The sequence below is a fragment of the Crocodylus siamensis genome, chromosome 11 (genome assembly GCF_052110815.1).
Source record: "Crocodylus siamensis isolate JL-2025a chromosome 11, ASM5211081v1, whole genome shotgun sequence".
Taxonomy (NCBI): Eukaryota; Metazoa; Chordata; order Crocodylia; family Crocodylidae; genus Crocodylus; species Crocodylus siamensis.
Window position 1 is genome coordinate 22,771,161 of NC_143405.1, and position 21,791 is coordinate 22,792,951.

General features: G+C 45.8%; 1 protein-coding gene across 1 annotated transcript; it reads left to right on the forward strand.

The window, feature by feature from the left end:
• The first annotated feature begins 4,592 nt into the window (after positions 1 to 4,592).
• Positions 4,593 to 12,272, forward strand: CISH (cytokine inducible SH2 containing protein). Its single transcript, XM_090021822.1, has 3 exons — positions 4,593 to 5,239; positions 10,590 to 10,816; positions 11,381 to 12,272. Exons 1-3 carry the CDS (start codon positions 5,193 to 5,195, stop codon positions 11,881 to 11,883), a joined length of 777 nt encoding a protein of 258 aa, XP_089877948.1. The 5' UTR covers positions 4,593 to 5,192; the 3' UTR covers positions 11,884 to 12,272.
• Positions 12,273 to 21,791: the final 9,519 nt, after the last annotated feature.

Consider the following 21,791-nt stretch of genomic DNA (forward strand, 5'->3'; position numbering starts at 1 on the left):
TTGCAGTGTTCATGAGCCATACTGGTACTTCAAAGGTATGTAGAAAAAATATTTAAAGCTGTGTCTATGTCCGAATTGCTGATTCTCTGAACCAACATCGAATCTTCAGATTCAGATTCAACCTAATTGAATTGGGAACAGTGATCCGAATCAACAAATCAAATCACTGTCCCTGATTCAGGCCGAATCCGAATCAAATAGGACCCACTTCGCACACCCCTAGAATGCAGGCCTCTTGACTCTCAGTCCAGTGCCTTAGCCACTAGAACCTCTTTCCGACCCAATTCCTAATGGAATTAAAAAAATGAACTACTCATTTTGTTTAGAATTTGATACCAACAATTCATATAGTGATTGGTGAGTTGCCTAACACAGATGCAAACTACCTGGCACTGGGTGCATTTACACATTCCTTAATGTACCGTAATTACAGCACATTAAATTACAGATACTAACTTAATGCACCATAATCAGCGCTACTGAGCATTAGTGCAAATGAACTTTTTTTTTGTGATGCTACTGCACATTAGACTAAATTTACTGTGCATTAGCACATTAGCATGGGCTTTGCCCACTGTGCTAATGTGCAGTAGAATTAGTTTTCTGTGCATTAAGCATCTTGTGTAGTCTATAATACCCAACCCTTGTATCCTCTAATAACGCTGACAAGCCTAGGAACAGAGTTCAGATTTTCAGAAGCAGTTACGGGGCTATATTCTGGACAGCAGAACGTACCTCCCCACCAACAAAAGTAGCAGGGCCAACTGTACTTAAGCCTTATTTAGTGAATGAGGGGAAATAATTAAAAGGCAACGATAAAAGGCTGGGATAAGTGTGACCCAAATTATTGGGATGTTCTTGAATTAAAACCAAAACCTGAATACTAACGCATATAACTAACTGACCCTCTCTGTACTGCACACGTATCTACACAAGCACTGACTAGACTCCCAAAATCCAAATTCAGTTGATATCAGAGCCAGTATAAATCCCTGAAGACATTTTCTTGTTAGGTTGTTCTGAAGTCTTGGTTAGGAGGACAGGGAGGAACTTCTAAAAAGTTAGTACAGGTCAGGCCCAAGTAAACATTATTTTTGAATGTCTTTATTATCAACTTGAATGATACATCAAAAGAACAAGCCCTTGCCTGACTGACAGGTGTCCACACTAACAGTGACAATTACAAGAAGTTGACATGCCTCTGAGATTTCTGACCTCTGAAGCTGAGGATCAGGCAGGTACAGATAAGAGACAACATTAGTCCCACAGCAAGGTTACTTACTTAAAAACAGAAGAATACAAAGCCTTGTGTTACATGACCCCGCAATGGCTGGGGGTACAGAATCAGGACTCCCAGTCTGCATTCACATTGAGATTTCCAAACCACAATATTTCAATGGATCCAAGAGGAATGATATACACAAAGAGCTCAGGCTGGGAAGAGGCTGAAGTCATTCACTTATGGGTTGCCAATATGCTCATTCTGTTTTCTTTCTCTCCACCTGTAACCATATAGCTAAGGTAGGGGAGAGAGAGTCTGAAGCTAAGCCAAGTAACTTTTTTTGTGACAAACAGTAGATTTGCTGAAAAAATGAATTTAAGGGCAACTGAAAATATTCATGAATGTGGGTCAAATTTAGTGAAAACCTTCAGGTAAAAAAAACAAAAACCTGAGTAGAATCTGTAGAATGTCAGAATATTTTGCATGGATATTTTTGAAATCACAGAATCATAAAAAAGCAGATCTAGAAGGGACCTCAAGAGGTCATTTAGTCAACACCCTGCTGAAGGCAGGATCATCCCTGATTAAGCTATTTCAGCCAATGAAATATTTCATTTAATTTGAAAATGACAAATGTTCAATTTCAATGTTTTAAAAATAAAAATGCTGACTTTTCATTTGAAATTGGTATTTTTCATTTAAAAGTTAACTTTTTATGAAAAAAAGTTAAAAAGAGCTAGGTAACTAAAACAAAAAGAAAAAACATTTTGATTAGAATCAAATAAAATGTTGGGTTGACTCCAAATACAATATTTTGTTTTGCAAAAAAAAAAATAAAAAATTAAATCCTGAAATATTTCTGTTTCAGATTCAACCCAATCTAAGAAATTCCATTACTCACCCAGCTCTTGATTCAGAGTGATCTGCCCAAGCCAGGGGGAGCAGTGCCATTGTAATCTCAACCAGGAGGCTGGGATGGCTTTCAAATTCCTATGAGATTCCCAGATGACTGGGGCACTGGGCCACCTTGCTTAGGCTGGTGCCCAGTGTTCAGCTGTCCTTCTGTCAAAAAGGAACTCCTCGCTGCAGCAGACAATGAAGAGGAGTTCCGAGGATTACATTTCAGTGGATCTTGGCCTACATATCATCTTCTCCCTCAGGTTGCTCCTGCAGGTCAGTGACTGACACACATTGGCTCAGGAGGAGGTAGAAATAGCTTGGTCAGCTCTTGCTCTTTCTCTACTTATCTTATGCATTTGTGACCGGCTGGCTGGCAGTGACCTAGCCCAGGGGTTTTGAAAGGGCAAAAGGTGATTGGAGGACTTGGGATTCCCTTTTCTCACCAATCTGGTAATGATTTGGCCCAGGGGTTTTGAAGGGGTAAAAGATGATTGGAGGACTTGGGATTCCCTTTCCGCACGGATCAGGCCAGAAACTCACCCCCTGCCCCCGTGTCCCCTGATTGGCCCCTTGGGTCACCTGGAGGGGGATAAAAGGGGCAGCATGGGCTGACTCAGGAGAGACCAGTGAGGGACAACAAGGAAAGAGCTTCACAGAGCTGGCAAGAGCTGAGCTAGTGGGGTAGGAGCAGTGCCCCAGAAGAGCCTGAAAGAGCAGGACCTGCAGGCAGCAGTGGGACCCTCAGCAGCGTGGTGTGCAGCCGGTAGGAGAGGCTCCCCCTGGGCTCCAGGATCCCTTGGGAGAGCCTGCAGCCAGCAGAAGAAGCTCCCCTCTGCTCCAGCAAGGATCTGAGCAGTGACCTGAGGGGTTCCCAGCTCTGCTTCCAGCTCATCCAATCAGATGCCAGGCAGCTTGAGGTGAGGCTGGGCTCCGGGAAGGTCAAGACCCCTAGCAGGCTACACTAGTGCTACCAGTGGTGGCTGTGTGGCAGCTTTCCTGCCAGCCATATGGGAGATCTGGGTTCAAGTCACAGCTGAGGTGATGGGGTGAGTGAGTTAACGAGAAGCAAACCTTCTTACAGTGGAAAGGGGCTATTGTGTTTCTCCCCCTCCAGGTACCAAGACCCTATAGTTCCTTGTCATTGGACATTCTGCACCTTTTTTATATTTCACCAACCCGTATTGTTTGTTCTGCTGTTCGTGTTTTATATTTTGTTAACCCTGTTTTTTGTCAAGGATTGTAAGTGTCCAACCTTTATTGAATCCTGCCCCTTGGGGCATTGTAGTGTCCACTATACCCTCTGATTTATGCCTGTTATGTGCCCAGTATTAAAAGGTATACACTTAAGTCCCCGTTGGTGGTCTGGCTCTGCTCTATAGGGTGAGGAGAGTCCCTACACCTCCCACAGCACTTGTGCACCTGCTTTGATCCCTTCAATTGGAGAGCGGGGACCTTGGAGTACCGCCCAGGTTACACGTTAAAAAAGACTTCTTTCTCCATCTGTCAGGCTCAGCCCAGCACCTTTCACCCATACTCAACCTATTTGTAAATCATGGATCACAGTGTTGAAATCTCAGCTTGTCTGGCCAGATGCTGGAAGGCTGGGGAAGAAATGAAAAATGTTTGATTTTTAAGAAATATCAGGAGGAATATGCAAGTCTCATGCTGCAAATTGATGGTACAGGAGGGGAAATTCCTTGACCCCAGCCTCAGCTTTGTGGTACCTATCAGCCTATTAGGCTTATTAAATAGGCTATTTGCTGGTATGTGAAGGTGTGGGACACTTGGGGGGGGGGGAGGAAGGAGGGGGATTACATTACAACTACTCTCTAGTTTCACACAGCCCTCTGGGAATTGTCGGCAAGGTTTTATAACTCTCTAGTTCCTCTCTCACCACACAGTAATAGGGCCCCAAAAAGCCTCTGCTGACTGCAGCTGCTGCTTGCAACCCCCTCCCTCTGTTCTGCTTGCCTGCGTGTGTATATGTGTGTGCGCACGCACATTTCTCTGTGTGTCTATGGGATGGGCCTCATTGCAGCATCCAGCGTCAGCCCAACCTCATCCACTTCTGATAGGCAAGACTTTGAGGGCCAGCCCAGCCCTGGTTAGCTCTGATTGGCAGAGCTCTGTAGTCCTGCCCAGTTTTCCTGGAAAGTTCTTGGAAATTTATCAAAGGTATTTCTTTGAACAGAGAGAGCGACAGCAGCCAACTGCTTTATAAAACAGAAAACAACTTACAACTTTTCAGTCAGGTCCCTGGAAGAAGCTGACAGCTCTGACCTGACCTTTAAACATTCTGCCTTTCCCTTCGGGGATTTTGCTATACTCTGGAGGCTATTTTAGCCCCCCGTCCCCTGCAGTGCAGTGCTGACATCAAGACATCCATTATGGGCACATCTATTTATACTTTTTTTTTTGGTTAATGCCGGGGGAGTGATGTGAATACAATACAATTCCAGGAATCCGTCACTTCCTGGAACAGATTAAAAGGGGCAAACAAAAGATTACTTAGTGGTTTTTTCACAGAGCTTCATAACTCTCAGAGCTAACGTTAGACCAGGTTGCTGCTCTCCCAGCTCCCTTCTCCCTTGGATTCAGGGAGGTCTTATTTATTAATATCTATTTATTATTATTGTTTCAGAGGGTGCTTTGAATCCTGTGTTGAGGATTTTAAAGGTCGTTCAGAAGGAGGTTTTTTTCCCTCCTTTAACAATATTTTCTCTTTTTCCTGTGGTTATTTTTTTAAGTTTTCTTTTTTTCTTTCTTTGTAAAGAAGAGTAAAACATATTTTTCTTATCTCCAACAGCACTGGGATTGACTATATTTTTTCTAGCTAAAGTTGCTGAACAATCAGTAAAGTATTTCTTGGGGCAGCCTGCTTTGCTTTCTGCCTGCCTTTTCCCGGCGTATAAACTCCAGAGAGCTGTGGAAGGGGTTCAGCAGGAGCAGTTCAGCCTTCCTTTTTGTGAAGTCGTAACCAAAGGCTTGTTCTATCTTCTGTACTATATTCTGAAGCAACGAAGAAGGAGCAAGAAAAAAGACGAAACCAGTTTTCCACCCTGAAGACTTAATGCTTTTTCCTTGGTTCAGGAGTGACATGATCCTCTGTGTTCAGGGGTAAGAATCCTTGTATGTTAAATTGTTAAAAACTTAACAATGATTAATGATTGTAATAAACTCTCTGGACTGGATTCTTAGCTGATGTAAGCTGTTTGTAAGCCTATTCAAGTTAATGGGGATAGGTTGATTCACACCAGTTGAGAATTTCTCTCTCTTGCCTGATTTTTTTTTTTTTTTTTTTTAATATATTATGTCCAGAGGGATGTGATCAGATGGGATTCCCTATTTCTACATTCTCCATACTTTAGAAATCACATAGTGTTCAAGGTCCTCCTCGGGGAAAAAAAAAATCACCTAAGAGAAAATGGTAAATGTGCTGTACAATAAACCGTATGTACAACTGGGGAGGACAGAAGCAGGGGATAGGAGGACTATATAGTGTCTCCAAAGAAGCAAACTACCAAACAAAGGAAGAGCTTTTTAGGTGTTTCAATTTTGTTCTGTTCCTAATTAAAATGGATATATAGAATGAATTTTAATTTTTACATAGCTTGTATATATACAGGTGTACATGTGTGTGTGGAGAGCACGTAGTAGCTTGTATGTACAAATATACCTGAGCATACAGTACATTTTAGAAATTTTAAAAAATTACAAAAAGTCAGTGTGTCCAATCTCCACTTATGTACCCACAAATATTTGTGGATGGGTGATTTTATCATGTAAAAGATACTATCTGTAAAAATCCATGGCCTCCCCTCAACAGTTGTGGGTCATCTGAGTATGTAAATACACAAACTGCATGATTATATTAGACACTTTTGCACGTTGCTCATGTTAGTCAGATCGTGATGTCATTTTAACCATTCCTTCTGCCACTAGAGGATTTTCCCAACAATGTTATACTATTGACCTGTCTACTGTTAAGTGACTCAAGTATGGGGATTTCCATCAGTTCCCCTAAGAGTTTATTCAAAATCTAATAGTGTTCACTGTTAACAATATTTTCCTGCTATTCAACCTCAATTTTCCTTTGTTCGGTTTCAGCCTTGTTTTCAGCCCTTTTTGACAGTAGCTCGAGCCAAACCAAATGAAACTGGTTTTTTAGGTTAGGTTTTGTGAGATATGAATATATGCTTTACCAAAATGCTGTCACGTAATTCCTTTCATACACTAAAAATCTGTCATTTAATGGGGAAATTCCAAATTTGTCATTCAAATGGAGAAATGTTTGTGCATAGTTTGGTCTTTATAAACTTGATTATTGCTCAAGGTTTCATTATCTTGTAGGACTTCAAATATTTTGGATTAAATTCTGTCCTTACTCAGACAAGACTCCTGAAGGAATTCAGGGGGGAAATGTTCCCAAGTACTGTGTATGGATTCTTGTTGCTACAATGTTTGACTTATCAAAATGGCATCCAGAAAGCTAACTCTGGGACCATAAAAGCCTTTTTCTCTTGTACCTTCTTGGTTCTCCAGATCTTCTTAGAAAGTGAACTGAGTCTGAAATCAATCATAAGGCAGGGTAGATGGTAAATGCAGTTAGTCTATAAAGTTGCATGTCTTTCCTGCCTTCAGAAAGTTAACTGCCAGAAAGTTTGTGTGATGTTTTTCTTAGGACCCAAGATGCATATCAACTAGATGTACTGCTTCTTTGTAAATTCACCTTTTTCCACATCATCCTGTATCTGCTTCATAGGAGCTGCTCACTTGACAAGCCGTTTTGTTTCTGATCTTCTAAACTGCTTTCTTCTGCTTAGTAGCTCAGCCATTTTTAAATGAACATTAATTAGCCACTAATAATGGGGCCATTTTCTTTTCATTATTTCCTTAGCTGCAAGAGCCATTCTTATTCCCCTTGTTGAGGTCAGAACAAGGTGGCCCTATCTATCTTCCCCAGGGAAACTTAACTGTGTATAGCTCTCTCTGATCCCCCAACAGTCTCCTTTCTTTAAGTTTCCCCCCATGGAACCACGTTGGCTACATCTTTTCCTTTGCCTTAATTATGTTGTTATTTAGGAGTCTTATGACCTCCTGCCATCCATGGATTTTAATACTTCCTCCCATTTCATAATGTTCACTAAAGCCCCTATCAAATCCAGGCCCTTTCTGCAGGGAGGATGACAGCAGGATCACACACAAAGAATAGGACAAGGTCCAATGAGTATAACCCTTCCTTGTACCCTTTCCTAACCCTTCCCATTATACAAAAGAAGAAAGCCACAGGAACCACATCAGGTTTGGGCTCTACTGACTATGGATTGCAGGCCTGGAAAAGAATGTGTGCCAGAAAGATGATGAGCATTGTAGGTGAACCCTTCTGCCCCAAACTGTGTTGGCTTCTTTTCACCTGAGCTAACTGAGACTGTGGAGAAGAGACTGTATATGTACAGGACTTTCTTTATCTCATGAATGGGGTGAAAATGTGAAAGGATGTGAAGTCAGAGGTTACATGGCTTCCTTTAGTGAAAGGGGAAACAGCTTGCCCTGATGGCTTCAAGATGAGTCCTCAAGTTTCAGAGACAGAATTCCAGGAAGCAAGGGAAAAGACACGGCAGCCAAACAACCACAGAAGCAGAACTGGCTAAAAAGTGCTCAGTTAATGTAATTAGTGATGGGGTAAGATTTTCAATCATAATTGCTTCTTCCTTCTGTCCAGTCTGCCTTATATAATTCCTAATCTCCTTTTCAAGTCAGGTGTCTGAAAGACAAAGCAGTTCTGCAGCTAGCTATAAGAAAATATTTCAAGTGAAAGACTGTGTTCAAGGGTGTATCAGGAAATTTTCCAGGAGGAAACAAGATGAGGCAGGGTTGGAATCTGAGCTGCACCATCCTTATCTTTGAGGAACAAATGAGGACTCTACAGTGTTGGCCCAAATCCCCCCTACCTATCATTGTGTGAAGTCATTGTCACCTCTGCAAAATGTGGCTGTACACCTCTGCAAAATGCAGCCAGAACAGAATATGCCACCATAGCTACATTTTTACACCCACTTTACACTGTTCAATAATTACAGCTTACAATACAGGGAAAACAATCAGACCTATCATTCTCTTTCCCATGACAGAGCAGTCAAGGCCAGATTTATAGAGGCATTTGTGTGGGACTTAGGTGCTAAAATACCTTTAAAAACAATATGACTTTCAGTTCCCATAAAAGCTACTGAATTTAAGCCAGGTGACACTTACTTGTAGAAAGCCAGGGCTTCTCTACAGCAGCAAATACAGAAGTGAATATTACCCAGAGCCACTGTTTTCAAGAGCCACAGATAAATGCTTTGGACACCCGTTCTGACAGATCATAGGTGAAGATTTCAGTTAGGCACAGAGTTTTTCTAGGTGTGGCCTTAAAGAAATAGACAGAATTTAATAAAATAATTCAAAATCCAAATGGGTCAGATTCTGCTACTAGGAATTGCTGAGGCCAGAACTGACTGTGAAGACAAACTTCATACACAACTCACACTGCTTTCTGAATGTGGAACATTTCATTTTATGGGGCCAGGATACCCCCTTCAATGTGACAGAAGAACAAGCATATTTTTTTGGTGGCCTAAATTTACTTAGGAGCCAATAAATCTTTCTCCTATCCACTCTTCTGTAGTCGTATTAAAAAAACCCATTGTCATGGAACTCTGATTGCAGCACTTTTCCTTAAAGGAAAATTTCCCTATCATTTTCCAGTTGCTTGTGTTTTTTCTGTTTTCCTTGTATCCCTCCTTCTGTGTTACATTTGGGTTTCAGCATGTTGAAGAGAATGGAGTCTGCCCTGGTGGGATAACAAAGATTAGTTTATAACCTCACGCCCCACCTCATCTACACTGACGTATGCCTGTTAAGCACCACTCGATATAGCTGGTACAGGGTAGGTCTACATGTGCATTTATGCCATCTTAAATTTACTGCACAATAAGTTACTGCACAGTAAGCAGGAATAGGTCAGCCTCTACATGTGCAAGCATTAAAGCAGATTAACGCTGTGTGTGAACTGACTTGGGACAAAACTTTGTCCCAAATCAGCCAACACACACACTCTGTTACTGCACAATAAGGGGTTTACATGTGCATTACTGTGCAGTAACTAATTGGGCATGAGGCAGGTGTCAAAATATGTTCATGTTGGCATAAGTCACCATATTTACTACGCAGTACGGGCGTGCACATGTAAACGTGTGCCCATATTGCACAGTAATTTTGGTTAGTTCCATCCTTTTCCTTATAATGGGGGAGGATACTGCAGCTCCCTTTTTAAAGCTCTGTTAGTTCCAGACAAACCTTACCTTAATGAGATTGCTTTCAATTTGGAGATGTTATTGCATTACCCTCAAAACTCATTAATCTTATATTTTCTGGTTGCAGAGTATTCATCCTAGTGTTAGATGAGGTGGGGATAACATTGGAATATGTTGCAGCATTAGGCAGTGCCACAGCACAGAGCACAAGGAGATGCAAGGCATGAGTCTGGCACAAAAGGAACTCTTTTATTGGCTTGATGCACAACTTGGGACATGGCCCACTGCAGTGGAACTTGCTAAACCCTCATCCTGGCTAAATACTGATTGAAAGGACAACTCCTATCCTCCCATCCCCAACTACTTAAAATGTCACTGCAGATCATGACTTCCTTTAGCAACCCCTATGGTACAGAGCTAGACTTGCCACTGTTTATATTATGTAAGATCACAAAGGCACTTTACTGCTAGTTGTTAGAAGGCTACAGTACTGCCCCCTGGAAATATTTGTAACCCTGCTGGTCAATGGTCCTCACAACACTGCTATATGTCAGAATCCATCTAATACTGTAAACCCACCAAGCACTGAGTGATAAACTTTACATTAAATTTCCTTTATGCTACATGAATGCTATAGTTTGTACTGTGCCAGGGCTGGCTAAAACTTTGAACAGGATTAGTCTACTAGTATGACATTTAAAAAATCAGCCCACAATCACTTTTAGTTTCTAACAGGCACAGTAAAATCAAATCACCCTGCAATGAGAGGGCAAGAGAAGGAAAAAAAACACGTTGGGCTTGGTTTTTCTCTTATATTATCATAAATCAAGAATAATTCCACCAAAGTAAATGGAGGCATCTACACCAGGGTAAGTGAAACTCAGATCACTGGGTGTCATTAGGTACCTTATCTCCTCCCCACCCCCATATTAAAATGTAACATCCTATGGTTAGACTTTGCATCTGGCATCACAAGGTTTGAACTACTGCCCCTCCCAAGATACAGTAGTTCTGTGATATATTTTTTTGCACCTATCTCCATTTGAAATACAGGCTTAGCAAGGATCTGTTGAATGAACACAATGTGCTATAGCATGGCACAGCACATGCTGAGCTGATGATGCAACATCATGCAAAGCAAGGTAAAATAATATGACTTTCCCTTGTTTCAGACCTCATCCTTTGCTGGCAGAGGAGAAGAGAAGGAGGCTGTCTCTCAGAGGCATTGCAGTGGATTTGTCAGAGCCAGTCATGCAACCTCTCTCCGTCACAGCCTTCCAAGAAGAGTCTGCTCCTGCTTTTGTGGCACCTGCTCTGGAGATCAACTCGCCTCGGATGCGAGACCCTGAGGAAGATCTGAAGTGCATTGCCAAAACCTTCTCTTACCTGAGGGAATCTGGTAAGACCCTTTCTATCTCATAGCAGCCCCTTAATGGCATATGCAGGAGCTTTGCCTTTAATAGCTCAATCCAAAGAAATGGGAACAAACTCCTCTTTCTCACTGGCCACATCTACACGAGCACCAGACTGCATAGTTGTTACCAAACAGTCATTGAATATTTCCATAAGCAAGTACTAAATGACTGCGCAGGAACTATCGTTACTGAGCAGTACTGTTGCTGCACAATTTTTCCCGATGCTACTGCGCAGTAGCAACAAGCGATCGCACAGTAGCAACAGCTGCCGCAGTTAGTGCCTGACAGTGCTACTGCAGAATAGTGTCTCGTATAGATGCACCTACTTAGTCCCAAACCTGCAGCAACAAGCTCCCTTTCTCCAGCCTGAGCACAACAATGAAAACCTAAGGCTGTGGGTGATGCCTGACTGCCATAACTCTAGGCATGAAGCCTATTCTTACCTTTTCCCAGACCCTGATTTGAATGGGCTTCAAAGCCTCCAAGATAAAAGGAGCCTGTTAGCAGTAATAGTTTTCTAATGAACTCTTTCTGGGATTCGTTTCCAGGCTGGTACTGGGGGTCTATCACTGCCAGTGAGGCCAAGCAGCACCTCCAGAAGATGCCTGAGGGCACGTTCCTGGTACGAGACAGTACCCACCCTAGCTACCTGTTCACGCTCTCTGTCAAGACCAACCGGGGGCCAACCAATGTGCGCATTGAATATGCAGACAGCAAGTTCCGGCTTGATTCAAACTGCCTTTCCAAACCCCGCATTCTGGCCTTTCCTGATGTGGTCAGTCTTATCCAGCATTATGTCATGTTCTGTACGATGGAGAGCAAGAATGATGTTCCTTATCCACCTCCCTCGCCCTTGCCCCCCATACAGAAGGAGATGGGAGCAGCAGCAGTACACCTGAAACTGATCCGACCACTCAATCGCAAAGACAATGCCCCCAGCCTACAGCACCTGTGCCGGCTACGGATCAACAAGTCAACAGCTGAAGTGGACCAGCTGCCCCTGCCCAGGCGGATGGGGGACTATTTGAAACAATACCCCTTCCAGCTATGAGGTGATGCTGATGTTTCACAGATGGACAAAAAGACTAATAAACCCAAATAGAACCTCCATGTGCTTTTGTCCCACTAAAGTGTGGCATCAAGTCGGCACAGTAAAGACCTGGTCAGCAGCAGAGACTGCATCCATCCTTCCTTCACCTTGCCCTCTAATTTCATTCCTACACCACAGAGGAGCTGGTTGTACCAATGAACCATGCGGCACAATTCAACCTCTGAACCTCCAATCACCACTGACAGTGGCTCGGAGGAAATGTTTGTGGCATGTGCACACTACTTGAATTTCAGAGTGCTGTGACACCAGGAATGTTTAACATTGTTATTTTCACTATTTATTTCCATGGTAGCTTCTCTTTTCACAATATTTTAAAGCACCTTCTAGTTCATTGTTTCTGTTTCTTTTTCTTCTAGAGGTGTTTCTTTTCAGTCTAAAGGTGTTTGGATCTAAATTCCTATCTGGATTTGAATGTCACCTACTTGTGCTTGCCCTTGTAACAGGCCATGCCAAGGTCCACATCCAAACACACCCAGAATTATGGAGAAGTTGAGATTCAAATCAGAGCCTGGGTCCAAACTCTGGCATCTAGGCTCCATCTCCACAGCATGTGGAATATTTCCTTTCTTCCTAAACTAAGGGGCTGGAAAGTGTAATCTCAGAGACTGCACATACCAGTCTGTGCACCCTACAGAGCTGCATCACTGAGCCAGCAGTGTTAGAAGACTTCTTGGGAGAAAGTACCTCTCCCTTGGAAGTTTGTATAAAGAATTCTACATGCCAAGCTTGGAACAATAAGTCCCCTCCTTCCCCATTTCAAAAGGAAGTTTTCAAATATTTAAATAAACTAATTAGAAAGAGATGCCTCCCAATGATTATTTGCAGGCAGAGGGGTGCCTGTGGCACATGCTCTCGTTTTATCAGGGCTGTTCTCCTGTCATTGTCTTAATCTCAGGGAATCAAAAAGGGGGTGGTGGCGTCATCGCCCTGGCTCAGAGCTGGCTCTGCTAAGCTGCATTGATAACACACAATTTTATGGCATTTATTTGTTTTGAAAAACAGTTTGATGAGCCCACCCAACAGAAAGAACTCCCTCTTCTCCCTCTACTGTTGCCACCAGACTGCCAGTTATCAGCCCCTTTGCACTGGTTAGCCACCATCATGCACCTTCAATAAGAAATGTGTGCTTTATTATGTTCTAATTAATTTGCTCATGGAGTTTTCCCTGCTGAATAACATTTAAGTTAGTCAAGTTAGTGTTGATTCTGCATCCCAAATTGGAAATGCCAGCATCCAGACCCTCCTCCAGGGCTCCCTTCTTCCTCCGACAACTCATATTTGAATTGCTTCACAAAAAACTCCTGTCCAAAACCCTGGGCTTCAAGATGAAGCTTAAACATTACTCTTTGCCCCTCCCCATGCCCCAGCACCATAGCAAATAAATCACAATGGATCATATCAGCCCCTGAGGCTCTGCTAGATGGGACAAAAAAAAAAGTGGGTTCAACCAGGCAATGACATAGAAGGTGAGGCTGCCTCCTGAGCACTATCATTATATCTCACTACCTCCCCAATTCTTGGCGCTCTGTGGGGACAGATAATGTCTGCTCTCTATAACATCTTCTTTTACTTCTGAGTTCTTATACTATAGCAGACAGTTTAATCTTAACCTGGTGCATACTTTCCGAAGCTCTCCATACAAGCCAGTGCTGGGTTTCCAGGATTTTGTGTGCTTGGAGAGAGACGTCAGGGTTGTGAGAGGAGATGAGACAGTGACCCAAGGGATGACCTGAAGATAACTGGTGGATTTTCCTCTCTCGTTGTAGGGGCTGCTCATCTGAGGCACAGTACAACCTGATGTATTTAGCCAATGTCCTTTTTTATGTTTTTACAAGTTGTTTTATGCTTGTACAAGTTTTACAAGGCCGAATCACTGCCTTGTTTTTGATACTTTGATGATTGGCTCTGTGTGTGTGTGTGTGTGTGTGTGTGTGTGTGTGTGTGGTTTGCCTATCACTGTATCCCCCCCCCAGTCTGCACAATGTGGCAGGGGCTAAGGGAAGGCAGCCTACTGAGAAAGAAAATTTAAAAACAAATAAAAAATACGTTAAAAAACACGAAACCACTGAAAAGGCTTCCTTTGATACAAGCTCATCTGCCTGCCTGAAGACAACAGAGACACTGGGAACCAGGAAACCCCAGAGCACTTGTACATATGATGATGGATTTCAAAAAGAGCAATAATTGTCTCAGGAAGCCCACAAACATAGCAAGTCTGTGGAGAAGGTCCAAGATCAGTCACTACAACTAATGTGTTCAGTAGGGAGTTGGGGAAAGTTATTCAGTCTTCTGAATTTTCCCTTGTACCCATACAGCCACATTGCTGTTGAGGTGCTGATAGAATAAAGCCTGTAAGATTCTGACCTCCTGCCCTATGAGAACCCAGTTAGGAATGGTGGCTGGTTGGAAAGAAGAAGAGGGTAACCTCACTGCATGCCTGGTCAGCTGGGAAGTGAAATGATGCATGCAGAGGGGAGGCTAGATGCTGTAAGCTCTTAGGCACCAAGACCATTTCAGTTATGTATGGTTGTACAGTGTTTAGCACAATGGTTTCTCTAGGTCAGGGGTGTCCAACCTTTTTGAATGTGGGGCCGCATCACAAACTTTTTATCACCCAGTGGGCTGGCGAGCCATATTCAAAGACTTCACAGGAAGTGGTATCACATCAGGAAGTGATGTCACCAGCAGCACATGGGAAGCCGGCTTCAGCTGCATGCTGCTTTTCCTGGCCCGTGCTGACCCTGTTCTGCCCAGGCAGGTCCTGCAGCACCATGTCAACTGGGGCATGGCACCGGCAGGCTGGGCGGGCCCCAGGTTAGCCCCGGCCTGGCCCCGCGGCTTCTCCAGCACCAGGTCAACCCGGTTGTAGCCAACCAGCTTCTGCAGCACCGTGTCAACCAGGCATGCACGCCATGTCAGCCAGCACCATGTCAACCCCTGCAACTTCATTAGTGTCAAAGGTCATGTGACATCACTTCCTGATGTGATACCACTTCCTGTGATGTCTTTGAATATGGCTTGCCGGCCCACTGGGTGATAAAAAGTTTGTGATCCGGCCCCACATTCAAAAAGGTTGGACAACCCTGCCGTAGAGAATCCATTGTGCTAAGCACTGTACAAACATACATAACTGAAATGGTCTTGGTGCCTAAGAGCTTACAGCATCTAGCCTCCCCTCTGCATGCATCATTTCACTTCCCAGCTGACCAGGCATGCAGTGAGGTTACCCTCTTCTTCTGGGCCCTCCTGTCCTCAGCAGCACATGAGAAGCAGCCCCCTCAGGGCCTCGTGCGTGGGTGGCTGGGCCCCAGAGAGCTGCAGTGCCTGGGGGAGACTAGCCGGGGGAGCAAGCACCGCTTTCCTGTGGGGCAGGGCAGTGGGGCTGGCTCGAAGCAGGCAGGTGAAGAGGCAGGCACAGGCCAGCAGTGCCAGCGGCCGTTGCTTGGTCTCCAGCGTGGGACCACTCCGGGAGCGCAGGGCATGGGCTCATGTCGGGGCAGGAGCACGGGCGCTCCGGGACACGCATCCTCCCCACCAGTGACCGGATGTAGACCCTCATCCTCAGCCATGCAGGCTACGTTATCAGGACCTGAACTGCCAAGGAGGTGGCTGGACCTAGAGCACCTCTGGGCCGGGTTCCTCCTGCCTCCTGCCCAGCCTGGCTCCAGCAACCACGTGCCCCGCAGCCCCGGCCCAGCCCCAGCTCCACGCAGGAACTTACCTTGTGCCTCCACACACCATGCATGCAGGCAGGGCTCAGGCCATGCTGCAGCTGCCCCGCCCATGCCCTGGGGGCAAGGGGTGGAGCCAGAGAAGAAGTCGCAGGCGCTGTCCCCAGCTAGTCTCATCAGGCACAGCTGGGGCAGCCCCACGCCACGCAGCCCTTGGGGCAGTGGTGGCAAGACCCAGCTCACTGATGAGCCCAGCCCCACAGGGTAAGCAGCTCCCCTTCCCTTGCTGCTGGCTGGGGCCCGCGGGCCGGCCCTGCCCACCTTGCCTTGCCGCTGCCCCGCCGCTGCTGTGGAACGCGGAGCAGGCACCTTGGGCCAGATAAAATGGCTTTGTGGGCTACATAGTGGCCCACGGGCCATATGTTGGACAAGCCTGCTCTAGGTGCTACCATGGTCCAAATAATAAAACAATAATTTCCATAGACTCCAGAAAGTCAGTTTCTTTTACCTGGAGACAATTTGTTAAAACATCATTTAATCTGGATTTTAAGTGAAAAAATTAAATGCAGTTTAAAGCTTCAGAAATGTCTGGTAATATCCAAATGGGCCCATCCACAGTGGGTCTTCATTTGCTTTTTTTAGCAGCTCAATCAGAGCAGAAGGCATAACCTTGTCACCTTCTTCCAAACCTGCCAAACAAACTCAAAACACCATTTTTACCATGCAGTGATTTGAAGAGTCCAGAGTTTAAAATAATTCTAAACTGAACATCCAAGGCTTGGTCAAGAAATAGGTATCTGATTTCTGCTCCATGCACAGGGAGAGCAGAGATCCCAAACTGCCTGGATGTCAAGGAATGCTCTCAAAACCTTCTGGAGTGTAGGGTTGAGGTATAAGTAGATGCAATGTAAGGGTATTTCCAGGCACTGCTGAAAGCATTACCAAGAATCATGTCCAACACTTGAGACCTTGTAGATGGCATTAGAAACATGAAGAGATGCAGGATTGGGAAAAATCAAGATGAGTAAAACAGAAAAATAAAATTGGGAAGGGAAGCAAAGTTGTGTTTACCTTTGGAAGAAAGTTTTACAAACAATAAAGAGTATTTAAAAAAACAGCAGCACTTTAAGAAATTATTTGAAAAGGATTTTAAATACTTTGAGCCAAATTTGTCTCTCTTACACATATGCAACCCAATTAAAGATGGAAGTAGGAACACTGAATATAAATGTGACATTCTGAAATATAAAGACAAATCAGAAGTCAATATTTATATCTGATGTTATCTTATGCTGTTACTGATGTTATCTTAACGATTACTTTGATTCCTGCATTTTCAGGACATTTTGCTAATGGAAATGCACTTGTGCTCTGGGAGACCAGGTGCCACATTTCTATCCCAAATTATTTTATTTTTGCAGTGGAAAACGGGTGTGCACAGAAATGCAGACACACCTTTAATTATAATGTTGCATTATTTCTTTCTGGGACGCCTTGGCTCTTTTCCCAGTACCACTGTCATTGAGCCAATGTGGGACAAACAGATCAGATTCACACATTCTTTCCACATTAATATAATTTGTGCATGGGCACAGGCACATATACCCACAACCACAGGTAAAACGTAAATTCTGACAGTGGGGGAGCACAACTCTGCACCACTGCTGCTGCAGCTGCCACCACCACCTCTGCCCCAACTGTAGCTGGGCCTCGGGTCTAGCCAGGCTGCAGCCCTGCTATTGGCGCAGAAACTGTGCTGCCGCCGCCACCGCCATTGCCATCTCCACTGCTGCTGGGCCCTGGGTCTGGCCAGGCTGCAGCCCCATGCCTCACTGCTGGCACAGAAATCTGGGGGACTTGTCCCCAGCCTCCATATATTTCTGATGCATTGCTTATGCCCAGAGCCCACACAGACCATACAAAGTAGTCCTTCAAGAAGGGTGGAGGACTAGAGAAAAAAAACTTCTCTCTGTGTCTGAAAATATGCTATTAAGGGCTCACCATCCTGACAGATGAATTGCTTCATGATGGATTTAGAATACACAGTGGGCACATCTACACGAGATGCTAAAAGTGCAATAGACTAATTCTACTGCACATTAGCACGCTACAGCAAAAGCCGTGCTAATGAACCAAAGTGCAGTAGAATTAGTCTACTGCACATTAGTGTCACCTAAAAGACATGCTCCAGTGCTACTGCACAGCAGCACCAATTACAGTGCATTAAGTTGGTACCTGTTATTACAGGTAAAAAACTTCACGCGTCATAATTACGGGACATCAGTGCATGTGTAGGCATGCCCAGTATGTTTCAAACTAGGTCATATAGCTTCTTTTGTGCCTTCAGGAGCCGTCCTTCTGACATGGTAGTAGATATGTCTGAAGCAAGTAATTTTTCTGGACTGCTCTCAAACACAGTGAAAACTATCTCCTTTTGCTGAGCTTTAGCTTATTAACTATGTTATGATGAACTAGCTCAACCCTCCTCCCCAGGCTTAGTTGCTCCACTGGTTCCTTGCTCTAGACAGCACAGCACATAACCTTGATCCTGTCTCTCTAAAAAGCCTCTCCCATTTCCCTACTGTTCAGGTGGACTAACAAGTCAAATATTAGGGCTCTGCGAAGCTTCGGTTGATGATTCAATTTGAAGGAAATTCAACCCTATTCGGTGGCCAAATCTCCGAATATGAATCAAATCAGGGGACCAATTTAAAGGTCCAAATTGATTCAAAGCTCTCCGAATCTTCAGCAGACTCAGAGAGCTTTGATGATTTGGGCAGTCCCTGGTGGCTGCAGCAGGGAGCTGCAGCCACTCCGAGCTGGTAAGTACTAGGGGCAAGGGAGGGGGGAGGGGACCATGGGGAGACCCCTGCCAGCCCCCTGCCCTCCCCCCGCTGCCCCAGCACCCCCATGGCTGCCCACCCCAGCTCAGTACTTTTAAAAAAAGCCCCAGTCTCACTGGGTGCTGCCGGGTGGGGGGCGATCTGTAATACCCCTCACCGCACCATGTTGCATGGGGGGCTCTGTACAAGCCCCCTTGACCACCCCCTTCTCCCGCAGCCCCCGCACGGCTGCCCCCTCTGCTGGGGCTCTGGCCCTTTAAGAAAAAAAAGAAAGCTGAGAACAGCCTGGGGACTCACCCCTCCTGGTGCAGCCTCCGGGCTTTGGGGGCTTGCAGAGCCCCCATATGGTGCAGGCCAATGAGGATTGCCCCAGCCCGCAAGAGCGGTGAGTCCCAGGGTTTCTTCAGGTTTTTTTTTTCTTAAAGGGCTGGAGCTGGCCCAGACCTGCGTGGGGGCTGGGGGAGTGGGGTTGGGCGGTAGGGAGCTTGTGCACCGCCCCCCCATGCAGCATGGGGCAGTGGAGGGCAGCCAGGATCCCCCCCCCAGCAGCACCTGCTAAGCCGGGGATTTTATTTCCCCAAATGCGGGAGCTGGGGCAGGCGGGACAGCCGTTGCTGGGCTGGAAGAGGGGCAGGGGATAGGCCTGGTTGATTTGGAGATTTGGCTGAATCGAATCAGGACAGTGATTTAAATCACTGAATTGTATCACTGTCCCCCAAACTGGCCGAATCTGAAGCAAATACTAGCTGCTTCACACAGGCCTATCAAATATCTTACTGAATCAACAGAATCCACTTAACTCTTTCCCAGCAAAACAAGCATGAGCACACATGGTGGACTATCACAAGCAAACACTACTGGCTTCTTAGGCTGCATTTCCAAGGAATGTGAGGAGGGGAACAGAAAGCTGACGTGGGCCAGAACAAACCCTAGCTTTGGATGAAGATCCAAATGTTGCAGCTTAATCCATTCCCTATAGGAAGGTATTAATATTTTATGCATCAGCTTTAATGAACCTTGCCTCACCTATTCTCTAGGTGGAAATTTTAAGACCATTAAAGTTGGCAGCCAAAGGAACTAGAGGAACCAGCTAAATATAAAAAATGAGGGATTTGAAAAAATGAAGATAAAACCCTCCTGAAGGTTTAATTATCTGGGGAGTGGAGACTCCCTACACTAGTATCCTGCTCAAAGCATCTTTCCCAGGGCTAACTTCCAAGTGCACGCCTTGCCCTTGGGAAGAACTCTTCATTTAGGCACTTTATTTGGTTGCCACCCTCATGGTGTTTAGCATGTATTTGTGAGTTTTTCAGCAGCACAGGAAATGCAAGGGAACCCAATCTTGCCATTGTTGTCTACTGGGAGGTTACCAAAAAGGGTGCCCATGTAGATAAGTGTCCAGATAACAAGTTGAGACTCATGCTCCAATCTATTCCATCTGAGATAAGTCCAACCTCCACCCATATCCAGCCCTACCTCTTTTTCTTTACCATGTGCACTAAAGTGCATAAAGGAGGAGGAAAGGGAGGTTTGAAATATACTTCCATTCAGCCAGGAGGACAATGCTAAGCCATGTTGTGAGGGGGCCAGGACCCCAGGGGACCCGGCCCGAGCGAGAAAGCCCGGAGGGCCGTCCAACTTCCGGGATCAGACCCGGAAGTCTGGCCGGGGAGTTAAAGTGTCCCGGAACGTGAACCGGGCCAGGGTGAGACCGGCCCGGGGTAATAAAAGCAGCACCCCTACCCTGGCTAGAGGAGGGAGGAAGCTCCGGCCAAAGGCAGACCAGGGACGAGCGGAGCCGGACGCGAAGCAACGAACGCCGGAAGCAGCAGAGCCAGGAGCGGCGCGTGGGGAGCCAGCGGCAGAATCTCCGGCAGCGGCGGTACCGGTAACGGCGGTGCCGGGATCGGGGCCACAGACACCGGCGGCGGCCCAGCCGGGAGGCGCAGAGCCGGTAAGCGATAGGCCAAGAGCCACAGGGCCAGTGATAGCGGGGCCGAGCACGTCGGAGCCGGGAGCCACGCGGTGGAAGCCGGCCGGAGCTGAGTTGCCTGCGGTAGAACCAGGAGCAGCGCGGCCCCCCGACGTGGCACAGGTACCGAAGGGATCGGAGGCGGTCCCACCGGGAGAACCCGGGAGGGGAGCCTCAACCGGAGGGGACTTTCTCCGAAGACTGGTGGCCAGCTGGCCACGGAAGAAGACCCGTGGGCTGGGAGGCGGACTTGGTAGCCCCCCCCGGGTCTAGGGACACCGGCCCTTGAGGGTTGGACAAAATCCGTATCGGAGGCTCGGGCGAGGGTGTAGGGGAGCGAGGAGCCCTCAGGACCCCCGGACTTTGGAGCCGGGGTACCCCCTTGCGTTGGACCGTCAGCGCCCCACTTTGGGTGAACCCCTTTTTTTCCATCAAGACGTGGCAGGCGAGATTGACGGGGCACAAGCGGCCCGACGCGTACCCCCTCCTCTCCAGGGGCCATTCGGGGATTTTGGGCGACGCACAACCGGGTGACCTACCCCATTCCCCCACACATGTATACATCTGCCAATCACACCAGCACTGGAGCACAACCACCTTGGGTTTCTTGCCGCTTACTGGGCAGATCTGGCATTTTCTACTGCTGGGACCAGGTGCAAAGCTGCAAATGAAACTGGAACCTGTGGCATTAAGTAAAAAAAAAAAAAGCTTGAAGAAAACTCACAAGCTGGGAATGGAAAGAAAATTAGGTTGAAGTCATCTACTACTGGCAGGGTGTGGGTAGTTATGTAGGAGGATGGGGCTTATTCCAAACATTAGCAGTAACTGTAGTGGTAAAAATGGATTACATTATTAATCAGAAAGGGCCACTGAAGGAAGAAAATTTAAAGTGGGTGGAGAAAAAAATCTTTCTAATGAAGTTATCCATTAGCTTATGGAATAATCTCCAAAAGAAAACTACGAAAGGGAGTCAGACAAGGGTGATACACATATAACTTCAACAGCAGAGTTACTTTAGTTAGTGCTGAAGTTTTTGAAAGAGGCCTTAAACCTAATGCTTTTGGACTTAAGCCAATCTCTTTTAAGAGACTAGAATGAGATTTAGAACGTAGATTCATAGGTGTTAGGGTCGGAAGGGACCTCAATAGATCAGACAGGAAAGTGCTGGGTTCAGATGACCTCAGCCAGAGGCCCATCCAACCTCCTCTTGAAGACCCCTAGGGTAAGGGAGAGCACCACCTCCCTTGGGAGCCCATTCCAGACCCTGGCCATTCTAACTGTGAAGAAGTTCCTCCTAATGTCCAGTCTAAATCTGCTCTCTGCTAGCTTATGGCTATTATTTCTTGTGACCCCCGGGGTGCC

Bases quoted from the DNA above. Each gene is read 5' to 3' on its own strand.
- CISH (XM_090021822.1), top strand. From the start codon at position 5,193: ATGCTTTTTCCTTGGTTCAGGAGTGACATGATCCTCTGTGTTCAGGG. The intron at 5,240-10,589 runs GTAAGAATCCTT...CCCTTGTTTCAG, and splicing joins ATGATCCTCTGTGTTCAGGG to ACCTCATCCTTTGCTGGCAG. The intron at 10,817-11,380 runs GTAAGACCCTTT...ATTCGTTTCCAG, and splicing joins CTCTTACCTGAGGGAATCTG to GCTGGTACTGGGGGTCTATC.